We start from the raw sequence: 13,899 nt of genomic DNA, 5'->3' as shown, positions 1-13,899 counted from the left end.
TGCAGACAACACCACTGTAATCGGCCTCATCCAAAACGGTGACTAGTCTGCTTACAGACTGGAGGTTGAACAGCTGGCTGTCTGGTGCAGTTATAACAACTTGAGCTCAACACGCTCAAAACGGTGGAGATGATAGTGGACTTCAGGAGGACCAGCCCAGCTCTCCCCCCACTCACCATCATGAACAGCACTGTGGAAGCAGTGGAGTCATTCAGGTTCCTGGGCACAACCATCTCTCAGGACCTGAAGTGGGAAAATCACATTGACTCCATTGTGAAAAAGGCCCAGCAGAGACTGTACTTCCTTCGTCAGCTAAGGAAGTTCAACCTCCCACAGGAGCTGCTGATTCAGTTTTATGCACTTCGCCATGGCGATTCCGCGAGGAGGGACCTTCTGTCTCAGGCAGAGGGCATGATATCTCACCCCAGGCCCGACCGGTGGAACCTTCATGTTTGGCTTCATGATGGGTACCAATTGAGGGACACTGGGGATTTTGTCTGCCGTTATTGAGACCATCCTAAGTGCTAGGGTGTCCGCCACTCTGAGAGTTTATGCCAATAAATGGGGTGTCTTTGAAAGAAGGATGTATGACACATAATGCAGACTCAGTCAACTGCCAGGTTACTTCAGTTCTGGATTTTCTGCAAGAGAAATTGTCATCAGACACTTGCCCCTCCACTCTCAGGGTTTATGTGGCCACTCTATCGGCTTGCCACGCCCTGGTGGATGGGGTGCCGCTCAGGAGGCATCCTGTGCTTGCTCGCTTCGTTGTGCCAGGCAGTTGAGGCCTCCAGTAAGAACGAAGATTCCTTCATGGAACTTATAGTCCTCAAGGGTCTGATTGAGATCCCCTTTGAACCATTAGAGTCAGCGTCTGACAGACGTCTGACCTTTAAAATTGTTTTTTTCTTTTGGCTACAACTTTCTGCAAGGAGTTGTCAACAGGCACTTTAACCTCCACTCTCAGGGTTTATGTGGCCGCTCTTTTGGCTTGCCACCCCCTGGTGGATGGGGAGCCGCTTGGGAGGCATCCTCTGTTTAGGTCTGGAGACTGGCTAGGCCACGCCAGAACCTTGATATGCTTCTTACAGAGCCACTCCTTGGTTATCCTGGCTGTGTGCTTCGGTTCATTGTCATGTTGGAAGACCCAGCCTCGACCCATCTTCAATGCTCCAACTGAGGGAAGGAGGTTGTTCCCCAAAATCTCGCAATACATGGCCCCGGTCATCCTCTCCTTAATACAGTGCAGTCGCCCTGTCCCATGTGCAGAAAAACACCCCCACAGCATGATGCTACCACCCCCATGCTTCACAGTAGGGATGGTGTTCTTGGGATGGTACTCATCATTCTTCTTCCTCCAAACACGTTTAGTGGAATTATGACCAAACATTCTATTTTGGTCTCATCTGACCACATGACTTTCTCCCATGACTCCTCTGGATCATCCAAATAGTCATTGGCAAACTTAAGACGGGCCTGGACATGTGCTGGTTTAAGCAGGGGAACCTTACGTGCCATGCATGATTTCAAACCATGACGTCTTAGTGTATTACCAACAGTAACCTTGGAAACGGTGGTCCCAGCTCTTTTCAGGTCATTGACCAGCTCCTCTCGTGTAGTTCTGGGCTGATTTCTCCCCTTTCTTAGGATCATTGAGACCCCACGAGGTGAGATCTTGGATGGAGCCCCAGTCCGAGGGAGATTAACAGTCATGTTTAGCTTCTTCCATTTTCTAATGATTGCTCCAACAGTGGACCTTTTTTCACCAAGCTGTTTGGCAATTTCCCCGTAGCCCTTTCCAGCCTTGTGGAGGTGTACAATTTTGTCTCTAGTGTCTTTGGACAGCTCTTTGGTCTTGGCCATGTTAGTAGTTGGATTCTTACTGATTGTATGGGGTAGACAGGTGTCTTTATGCAGCTAACGACCTCAAACAGGTGCATCTAATTTAGGATAATAAATGGAGTGGAGGTGGACATTTTAAAGGCAGACTAACAGGTCTTTGAGGGTCAGAATTCTAGCTGATAGACAGGTGTTCAAATACTTATTTGCAGCTGTATCATACAAATAAATAGTTAAAAAACATATATTGTGATTTCTGGATTTTGTTTTTTAGATTATGTCTCACAGTGGACATGCACCTACAATGACAATTTCAATTCATCACCCTAAATGGCTCAAACTCTGATCCAGCACCGGCCAACCATGGCGTGCCCCAGGGCTCTGTGCTTGGTCCACTGCTGTTCACCATTTACATACTACCCCTAGGTCATATTATCCGTAAACATGGACTCAACTTCCACTGCTACGCCGATGACACTCAACTTTATATTAGCACAAACCCCTCCTCCCAACTCCCACCCACACAACTTGTCAAATGCCTGCAGGAACTCAAATCATGGATGACCACAAACCTACTCAAACTAAACAGCAAAAAGACAGAGCTCATGGTGGTGGCCCCTCCACCACTGCTCAGGAAAATTGGAGACCTGGCCCTGGTTGTGGATGGCTGCTCCATTTCCCCAACTCCTGAGGTGCGCAATCTGGGTGTTATCCTGGATTCCACTCTCTCATTCCGGTCCCATATCAAAAACGTTACTAAGTCTGCCTTCTACCATCTCAGAAACATCTCACGACTCCGGCCTTCACTTACTCTTTCAGTAACTGAGACACTCATCCATGCCTTCATCACCTCCCGTCTGGACTACTGCAATGGTGTCCTGTCTGGACTGCCCACCAAGTCCCTAAGCAGACTCCAGTATGTCCAGAACTCAGCTGCCAGGGTTTTAACACACACAAAGCCCTGGCAGCATATCACTCCCATCCTCAAACAGCTCAACTGGTTGCCAGTCAAGTCACGCATCGCCTACAAGATCCTCCTGCTCACCTACAAATCTCTCCATGGACTCTCACCACAATACCTTACAGATCTCCTCCACCCCTACACTCAGTCGCGTTCCCTGCGGTCCTCTGACAAGGACCTGCTGGCCATCCTTCTCACTAAGTCATTTGACCTCTAACCCCGCCCCCCTAGCCCCCATAATTTGTTAAGGTATCCTTGGGTATCATGAAAGGCGCTATATAAGTCTAAGTTATTATTATTATTATTATTAATTTTTAGACCCCTCCATGATTTCCAAGTGGGAGAACTTGCAAAATAGCAGGGTGTTCAAATACTTATTTTCCTCACTGTATATAAATGCAGTCCATTTACCATTTACCTGCCTAAGGTTCCTTTTTCGACTGTACATCCTGTCACTCTTGAAACCTTCTGCCCTCCACCATTCGCAACGCCAGTAAAGGAGAGACTTCATAGACTGTGTCCAGTCCGTGCTCTTCAGGCCTACGTCCACCGCACTAGCCAGTGGCGTAAGTCAGAGCAATTGTTTGTTTGCCATGAGGGCCGTAACAGAGGTTCTGCCGCCACCAAACAAACAATGTCACAGTGGATCAGGGATGCTATTGCTCTTGTCAATGAGGCATGCAGTCAAGCTTTACCTATAGCGTTAAGGGCTCACTCCACCAGGGGAGTCACCTCTTCTACTGCGTTAGCAAGGGGTGCTCCCTTACAAAGTGTTTGTGATGCGGCAGGTGGTCCTCTCCGCACACATTCATTAGATTGTATAGCTTGGATGCTCATGCCACTCCGGGCTCTCATGTCCTTGAGTCGACATCACAAGCTAATGTCTGAGGCTTCTTGCGTTCTTGTGCACACCTACACAACCCTAAGGGGTCCAGACACCATCAAGCACAGTGGCGTGGGTATTCTCGTTCCAATTTGCATAAGCTTATGCAGCATTGAGTGTAGCTTTTGAAAGGGAACACTTGGGGTTACTTGACTGTAACCCTTTTCCCTGACAAAGTGGAATGAGATGCTGCATCGCTAGGCCATGATGATGCTGCTTCAGGACTGGTTTTCAAACAAAAGAGATCTGATGGCTCCAGGTGAAGCTCATCTATTTATAGCCACGCATAGCCTTGTGCAGCAACTTACCCAACCACTCACCTTGATGTACCTACTTTCTTCATCCTCTTCAAGATACCTATTAATTCGGACCAGATATCCTCAGAGTGTTCATCGTCCATCCTGCAAAGCAAAAGACAACTCACCTTCATCTACATACCTTCATCGTCCTCTTCAAGACTTTCATTCTTCCTGCCCAAACATCCTCATCATGTTCATCCTTCCTACAAGATTTGTCAGTTAAGTGTGACTTTTGTGTTAACTGCTTGTGCTCTTCACTCACTTGTTTGATGATCCTGAAGATCGCAATTTACCTCTGAATAAAGAACTGTTACGTTTACCTCTGTGTCTCCTGTCCTGTTTCATGACAGAAGACCAGGCATAAACAAGGGACAGCACAGTGAATCTGCTCTTCTCCATTTTTCAAAATGGTTGTCCGAGGACTACGTAGAATAATTTTTGAGCTCTCCAATCTGGTTCCACGGAATGAGGGTACCTTCAAGATCATCGTTTGGAGCAGATTAGATGATCCGCTTTAACACCAGATACCGGTGTCAGCTACCACTTGTTCCCTTGAGAGCTATATTGATAATGTGCTGTGGCTAAGTGGTTCGTACCTCACTGTTGATCAATGCAAACCCCGCTCCCCTCAACTCTGCAACAGTGGCCTACAATACAATACCTTGGGTGTTGGAAATGCGCTATATAAATACAAATTATTATTGAGATTATTATTATAATTTTTTTACCACCACAGCTTATGTTTCAGTTTCCCTTTCGAAAGGGAACTTGCGCTGCGTCAGCTGATGCTACGGGGAACGCCTCCAGCGTGACAGGTGTCTTAACTACTATCGAATCACGGCAATCATATTGACCGGCGACAGCCTATGATGTCATCAAGGTGCGACCAGGAAGTATATAAGGGGCGCCTTGCCAACATGACACCGCTTCTTCATCTTCAGGGACTGTTTTGTCTGAATGCTTCGAGTTAAGGTAATCCAAATTCGTATATTTCTGCCGGGGATCAAGAGCATGTTCATTCAGCTCTTATGGAGCTGTTTGTTTGTGTATGTGAGCGTTTGTCAATCCGAGATCGCTCCGTTCTCGTCTGGTTCTCTTCCTGGGAAGAGGGTTTCGCATCCGAGACTGATGATGCGGTCCCGCTCATGCCGAGGCGGAGTTATCTGCAAGTGCTCTAGGGATGGCGGAAGGGAGATGAATCTTCTCGGGCTGTATGCTGAGCCTTTGAATGTATATAAAACGTGCTGCAGGCGGGCTGCGGCTGCCATGTTGGTGCACTAGAGGAGAAATTGCTCGTGTTTTATCCATCGACGTCGACTTCAGCAGAAACCTTATCAACTAGTAGGCCCTCTTTGGCCTCCTTGGGGATGAGTCCCCAGGTGATAACTGGATGTCCAGTTCTTCGTCAGCAGCAGACAGCTACCGTCAGCCCAGGTGCAGCAGCCAGCCTTCCTCTAACCGCGGCAGGGTTCATAGAATCTGCAAGACCTCCTATTTGGAGGTAGGCCCTGCAAGGCCTCCCTGAGGAGTAGGCTCCCGTTTTTTGGCTCAGGTGGTAGGCCCCACTGTCCAATGGTCATGCCTTAATTGCAATGTCTAGTATTGCATTAGTATTGCATCCTTCTCATGGGCATTTAATACTTTTTGACTTTTCAGTCTGAGTTAAATCTCTTTTTTGGCTCAATTTATCTGTAAAAGAAAACATGCCTAATAATTCTGCACACCTGAATATAAGGTGTTTTTCATTTCCAGCCTTCATGAACAATTATATATCACTTATACATTATTAAATACTAAATCAATAGTAGTTATTAGGATTACTGTGGTTTGGAATTGGTCAAATGTGCCTAGAAAAAAAATATGATCAGAAAATCAATGTGCCTAATAATTCTGCACTCCCTGTATAGCTTGGGCTTTGACCGTAGGGAGTGCTGTCACTGACAGCCTATTGTGACCAGAGGGGGAGTGGTTCAGGCATTTCAGTTGAATTTGCTTGTCCTGACAGTTGTCACTGCCCAGTAGGCATGCACTCCCTTCAGCATGGCGGCGTGGATATATCGTTCCCCGTAGCATCAGCTGACACAGCACGAGTTCCCTTTCGAAAGGGAACGTCTCCGGTTACATATGTAACCTAGGTTCCCTGACAACAGGGAACGAGACGCTGCGTCGCTTTGCCATGCCTCAGGGCTTGCCTGCTAAACAGTCCCTTCAGACGAAAAGCGGTGTCATGTTGGCAAGGTGCTCTTATATACTTCCTGGTCGCACCTTGATGACATCATAGGCTGTCGCCGGTCAATAGGATTGCCGTGATTCGATAGTAGTTCAGACACCTGTCACGCTGGAGGCGTTCCCCGTAGCGTCAGCTGACGCAGCGTCTCTGTAGTAAAGCTTGTTCTTACGGGAAGAAGGAGGCGGGAACCGGCGAACATTAAACAAACTTTAATAAAATAAACAAAAAATAAAATGGCGGCGACAGCCCTCGCGGTCGACTGCCGCCTACACACACAAACACAAAATGGAAATAATAAGCTGCAGCCCGTCACGGTCGACCGCAGCAACACACAACAGAACATAAATAAAACTCAACATAAAATCCAGGCCTGGTCCTCTCTCATCCCTCACTATCGTCGCTCCTCCTTTATACTCCCTCACTCCTTCGCTGCGGCTCGCAGCTGGCGCTCATCCCCACTGATGAGCGCCGCCTCGTCCCGCCCTCACGGTCCCTCGGCCTCGCTGCTCGCCACAGTCTCGTTCCCTGTTCTCAGGGAACCTATGTTACGTACGTAACCGGAGACGTTTTCCTCGGGCAAGAAAGGCTGTTTCAAACAGCGCAGACCTGGTGGCAAAACTAGCAGACCCACCTATTATATCCATCAAAAGAGATCTGAAGAAAAGTTCCACTCTCCAGTCCTCATGTCCAGAATCTGTTCCAGAGAAAAAAAATTCCTTCCTCAGAACATCTCCCAAATCCTTTGAATCCAATCCAGTTTGTAAATCCGTTCCAATGAGTGTAATATCCAGGTCCATTCCTTGTGTAACTCCACTCCAGTGTCAGCTCCAGCCCCTGAGCACAGTCAAGTGTTGGCTCAAGTTGTAGAGTTCAGTCAAGAGATCACCCTGAACTAAGCCAGGAACCCACTCAGTTCCCAGAACTCAACCAGGAGCCCGCTCAGTTGCCCAAACTCAGCCCAGTGCCTGCTCTCATCCTAGAGCAGTGCCTGTTTCTGTTTCCCATGCTTCTGGGTCCCTCTTCATTTTAATATGCAAATGACACATTTCTGAGCGTGACTTAAAGAGAATGACACATTTAATATTTAAAAAATGATTTTATTTACAACACGGAAATGCCTGGAACTCAAGGAAGTGTTGTGACGCATGACACAACAAATAAATAACTGACAGTAGGGGTGTAACGGTACACAAAACAGACGGTTCGGTACGTACCTCGGTTTTGAAATCACAGTTCGGTACGTGTTCAGTACAGCAGTTTTACAAAATTGCTTTTTATTTATTTTTTATATTTAACAGTGGTTTACTGAAGAAGAAAAAAAGTGTTGATTTCTCTAGTGAATAAAATTCTGTGGACACTGAATGACTGCCTAAGGTAAATGTGATGCTAACGTTACATGACATTGTTTAGTTTACAAGCAGTTATATTGACGTCTTTCCGCCGTTGAAACACTGATTTAGCGATTACACCACCTATATACACATGACAGTAAGTTGTAATGTATCCTCAGCATACCTTCAGATGGTCATTCATGTTAATTCTTTAGTAAGAGATGATCAGTTGCCTTCACAGATGATCAAGCGCATGTGTGTCGCGCGGCCGCTTGAACTGTGATCAGTGACCATTCACGCCACATAGCGCGTCAAAACGGCATTTACCGTTTGAATTTCGTGATAAAATGGACTGAATACTTAATATTTTTGTGTGGGAACTCGGATTAAAGTATGTTCCGTGCTTAAAACAAGCCGCCTGTAGACTGTTAAAGATTGCACCCGGAAACCGTTCAGTAACGTTACACGCGTGCTTCACTTGAGAGTGAAGATTAATTAAATCAGCTTTAGCTTAAGCTATCAAACACATTAACTGTGATTATGTTGAATGTGATTAACAAAAACAATTAATGTTAATTACAATCCCAAACACTCTGATTTGGTCTCTCTATAAACTATTTGAAAAATATCAGTCTCTCTGAGCACCATATCATGTGATTATCAGAGATTATCATCTTACCTCAAATTCTCCAGTTTACAGTGAGGATTTTCCAGAAAAGCAGAGAGCAGCTTCACTCCGGTGTCCCCTAGTTTATTCCCCGACAGATTCAGTTCTCTCAGGTGTGAGGGGTTTGATTTCAGAGCTGAAGCCAGAGCAGAACAACTTTTCTCTGTGATGCCACACATCCTCAACCTATTGAGAACAATTACACACTCTTCACTCGCTCAGATTAAAACAATTGTATGAATAATTCTAAAATGTCTGTTTCACAAAACCAGTGTTGTAAAGTATATGAGTAAATACAATTAGTTAGTTTTTTTTCTTTGTAGTTTTACTGAATATCCAAGATATTAGCAACTTTTACTCTCTATCACTACATTTTTTAATTAGTATATGTTATCTTCACTCCAATACATTTGTACATGAAAAATGCGATTATTTGTTACATTTTGCATGGAAATTAACTTTATCTGCAGTTTATTTCTACTACAAAAGAAGCACTATTGCTGTAATGCAGGGGTCTCAAACTCACGGCCCGTGGGCATGATATTTTGTGGCCCCCTACTTGACATCAAATTTTAGTGTTAGTGCGGCCTGCTCGTTGTTCTGAAAAACACCTTTTTGCTGAGTCATTGCGTGTGCCGCGCTTGTTACGCTTGCTGCCTCCTTTGTGTGTGTGTGTGTGTGTGTGAGAGAGTTGGCTCGCCCCTCCCTCATGCAGTATAATTGGTTGACACCGCGTGATTGACAGGAACAGAATGTGAGGCTGATCAGACAGTCGAAACGAATGTGGTCTAACAGCACTCGTCAATGTCAAAATGATTGAGATGGCCCATCAAATCAAAGTAGGCGGGGTTTACGTTCTGCTCGTGTACAGTCTTCACACAGACAAGCACGTCAATCTATCGTTTAATGCCGTTGCAGAGACTTAATTCTTTCCGGTGAAATCACAAAACAAAATGTACACAAACGTGTCCATGCTCTTAATATACAATCATTGATGAACATCATTGACTTTAATGAAGAAGAAGAAAAAAAATTATATAAGAGCGGATAAGAATCCGGAACCTTTGATACACTTTGCAAAAATTCTATCCCCGGACGACTAGGGAATTCGTGTGTTAACAGTGGATCTGTGTATTTATTCACTAATGCGAAGAATCTCGGGACTAATAATATATTTGACGCAAATGAATGCAAATATTTTTTTGCAAAGTCCCAAAAAGATTATTAACTAGAATTAGACCAAAAATTTTGTTCACTGTTTGACCTGGTTATGGCCTTGCTTTGCATGAGTCTATAATTTAAAATAAAATTTAAATCATTCACTATTTCATTGTTACATAATGATTTAATTTCTATAGGCTATATTTAAAAAAGAGAAGCCTATGTTCTGAAGAACCGTTCATGTTCAGAAGGAAATTTCAAATTCAGAGGAACAGTTCATGTTCAGAAGAAACATTCATGTTGAAGAACTGTTAATAATTGGATCAGTTGTGCTCCTCTTTTTTTTTGAATACTTGAAACACTTTTTTGTGGAATACTTGATGCGACCCAGCCTGACCCAGAGTCTACCTCCAGCAGCCATCATGTAAATTGAGTTTGAGACCCCTGCTGTAAAGGGTATTCTGCTTGTTTTAAGCTCTGTTTGGGTGGGTTTTGTATTAAGTTTCAGTTCTGTTTCTTTGGCTACATTCACATTGTCCAAATAAAAATCAGATTTTTTGTGTATCCAATTGGAATCTGATCTAAAACTATTGGCATCTACATTGTGTATCGCAGCTGTTTAGATCTGATTTGTGTGTTCATGCTGCTCTTTCGTTTTTAGGAATATCTGCATTGGTATGTGAAATGTGTTTTGAATAGAATTTCAAAAAAAAAATTCCATTGCCAAAAGTTTTGGGACACCTGCCTTTACACACACACAAACTGTAATGACATCCCATTCTTAATCCGTAGGGTTTAATATGGAGTTGGCCCACCCTTTGTAATTAATAATCCTGGTATAATTCTCCTCATGAAAAGATGTTCATGTTATGTTCAGAGCAATGGATTTAGCTGCTGATTGGGGTAGGCTAAGTTTATTCTGTTAACATCTGTGAATATTAAATGCAAAAAGACTATTTAAATATGAATCCTGCTGCTACATAAAATGTCATAGACGCAAGGCTGTTTAGACAAGATTTATTTGGCCTGTTTTGGACGGATTATCCGCTTGTAAAGTCGTGACATAAGGAATGCCTTTTCTGGGTCCAAGCCTCAACTCGTTTCACTTGAGAATGCCATCGCGGCCGTTAATGAGCGCTATTTATTCAGATTACACAGCAAACATTTAAAAAAATTAAACATTTAAAATACTTACAGTCTACACAACAGTTTCTGTGCTCACAGCACCACATATTAATATTTTATTGATTTATAAAAGATGAATCATTGTCTGGCCATCTGTAATTTTGGTATGGAGATAAAGGTTATGATTATAATTTTTTTTTGTAGTATTACACAACATTGTGTGTATATATTAGCACCCTTTGTTGTTTTTCTTGTGGTATGAGAGAGGGTTTGGACCAGGAAGCCTGTCGATGACATCAGACTTAAAGGTAGGGTAGGTAAGAATTATCTAAAAAACTTTTGTCCAAATTTCTTTTTATGTCAATACATAATTAAAATGTAAGTACTCATAAAAAGAGAGTATAAAAATCGAGTGACTCTAGACTTTTTAATCTGCAATAAACACCGCTCATTATTTTCGTTCGGGACGAAACAAGTGATTGGCTTGGGCGACTGTCACTCTCTCTCGCTACCATGGCTACCACCCCTTTTGCTATGATCTGCCCACATGCGCGCACCCGTTTGATTTGAGGAGTTCAAGAGTCAAGATTCGACGCAGGTCCTCTTGTCCTAAACTAAGTGCTCCTTACCCTCCACTTCGACCACCCCGTCCTCAGCCTCTACTTCCTCGGACCCTAGTTGCCCGCCCTCGAACCGACGATGCGGTATTTGTCTCCGGAGTGTAGTGTAGCCTTATAAATATAACTAGCTCGTTACCAAATCAAACAAAAATATATTTTAAACTTTACCAGTATCGGTATTCTAGCTTGATAGTGAGTACTAAAAGACATCTTATTTGTTTATATTCATAATGATAAAGTAAGATTTTTTATTACATGTGATTCTGACATGATGTCACTGCATATGCACTCCGCTCCTTCTTCTCCGCTCGTCTCAGGTAAATAATGCGTCTTCCAGCTGAGTGGTCGGCGTAGCGCGTTCATGTGTTTTGGGGGCGTGGCTTTGGAAAAGCCCAGAAGGGAGAAGGTGGAGTGAATGGAAATAATGAGCTGTCTTTAAAACAGTCGTGAGAGGTCTACAGACACTCAATTTTTAATACTTTCTTTTTCAGAGTGCTTACATTTTAATTATGTATTGATATATAAAGAAAGTTTAAACAAATTTGGAAAAAAAGTTTTTTAACCAATTCTTACCTACCCTACCTTTAACAACCGAATAACGTCTTTATTGTTAAAGAGCCTAGTGTCACTTCAATAAAGCTTTTATTCGCAAATGTCTGCTCAGATGCTATAAATATAGTACTAGTCAAACATATTTAGCTTCAGTTTGTCAGTTTGTTTTGTAGAAAGCCTTTATTTAAAGTGAAATTAGTTTTGTATAAATTGTATCTTAATTTTAATCAATGTTTTTAATATATTTGCGTCTTATTTAATAAGAAGCAAATATAGCAGACAATACCCTTAGTGCTGGCGATCATGCATTGCACGCATGTCTCAAAAATAAACTGAAGCTCAAAAATGATATTTGAGTATTGTGTGTATGATAAAATGATTCAGAAAATAATGATCAAATGATTCAGAAAATGTTTGCCATTGAAATGACTGGGAAAAAAGTGTCCCAATCAACCTGAAGTCACCCTATACTATTTGAAATCATAATTGCATTGCATCATGTTGTTTTACATCCCAAATATTTTACTTATAACTTATAACAACCAATTATTCAGTTATTTGTATTTACTGAAAAGGGTTCAGTGTCACAATATTACTGTTTGTTTTTAACATGAGACTTCTTTCAAAAACATTTCTGATTAAAATCTTGTTTCTTGTTTTGGCAGATAATTTAGCTTGTTTTAAGCAAAAAATCACTTAATTTTGATTTAGTTTTTCCCCAAAAAATTGTACTTACCTAGTAAATGAATCTTGATTTAAGAATTTTTAGATATTTGGACTGGAGACAAGAAAAAATACTAATTAAGAAGAGCATTTTTTGCAGTGTAGTCAAATCTTTTGATCATTTAAAATGTAATAGACCTTTGTTGACTACACTGTAAATAAACTACAACAAAATACATTTCCTTTGTCCTGTTGCTAATCTCCCTCTCAGTCACATACCTGAAGCTCATTTATTATGCAGGTCATTATGCAGGTATTTTGTTCTCTCAGGTGTGATACGCAGTATTAGTCATTAACACTCACGCCTCCTTGCATACTGCCTTAGTAAAAAAAATGTCTTACAAAATGTAAATTAATATATTGTTTTATATGAATGAGTAGGCTCAATGATTATCACATCAGTTTAAAGCAAAAACTCATCTATCTATATATCTATCTATCTATCGTGTGTTTTGCGGCCTTCATTTTTAAAAACTTTTTTTTTTTTTTCAAAAATCATGCATAAACATTATTCTCTCAAAAATACAAACATGTACATACATGTTGCTCAGATATTATGGTAGCCCAGTTTGTGCTGAATACAGTGTAATGACACTTTTGCCATTAATGTGTTTATAAGCAACTGAAAAAAGCACAAATGTCAGAGCATGTCAAAACTTCTAAAGGGCCCCAAAACAGCTCAGACTTCTAAGGGTTAAGGGTATATCTATACTGGTCTCACGGTTCGGTTACGATTATCATGCCATCTATTCGGTTCAATTCGATATCACGATGCATCACAATGCATTGGCGATGCACTGCATCTTCATGTATACAATTTTGTCAGTCAGTTATTTCAAAGAAAACACGCTTCTTGAATGTATCAAACAAAACTCAAGTCTGGGCACAGAAGACAACAGAGCATTTAGAACAAATACACAAAATACTAAAAGCAACTTCAGGAGGTGGTCTGGGCCGCATTACAGTCAAAACTAAAGTCTAAATGCATCTGGTTGTTGAAACCACATATGTACATTTTACTATTCGCAACTAAAAAATTAACGTGTGAGAGCTAGGGATGGGAATTTTTGTCAATTTCTCATTTCGATTATCGATAGATCTCAAAAACGAGTACTTGAGTAATTGAGGGGGCAGGGCTTGTGTGGGGGGCGGGGCGTCTCCATCACGGAGAAGAAACTATTTTAAGAGTGTTACGAAAATTAATGTTGACAAATACAAACATCACGTCTATGAAAACATGAACATATGACTAGAAAAAAATAACTGCTAGATTATGATGCATAAATGGTTATTTTGTTTTTAGATGTTTTTTTTAAAACGTCTCAAATAAACCAATCAATCATATCATTGTAATTGAACATTAATCAGTGTACCTACTTGCATCAGCACAAAAGGACGCGAATGCGCATGTGAACTTGGCCGTGCTAGTTTTTACACATTTTGAATGCGCTCTTCCATTAACAACAACGCCGAAACAGGGGCAACTAAAGCACAGATAATTTACAAAA

General features: G+C 42.0%; 1 protein-coding gene across 3 annotated transcripts in view; it reads right to left on the bottom strand.

Moving 5' to 3' along the window:
• Positions 1-13,899, bottom strand: part of LOC307130032 (NACHT, LRR and PYD domains-containing protein 3-like) — a 73,994-nt gene that overhangs the window by 19,332 nt on the left and 40,763 nt on the right. For all 3 annotated transcript variants that reach the window (XR_013816993.1, XM_079822880.1, XM_079822881.1), the window contains exon 10: positions 8,223-8,396. Coding sequence is in view for 2 of the 3 variants with exons in the window: in XM_079822880.1 (XP_079679006.1) it covers positions 8,223-8,396 (174 nt within the window). In the remaining variant the exon portion in view is untranslated. The remainder of the gene's footprint in view (positions 1-8,222; positions 8,397-13,899) is intronic.

This window comes from Gobio gobio (assembly GCF_949357685.1).
Source record: "Gobio gobio genome assembly, chromosome: 8".
NCBI lineage: Eukaryota > Metazoa > Chordata > Actinopteri > Cypriniformes > Gobionidae > Gobio > Gobio gobio.
The sequence above is the reverse complement of the archived record's forward strand: the minus strand, read 5'-3'. Positions and strand labels throughout refer to the sequence as shown.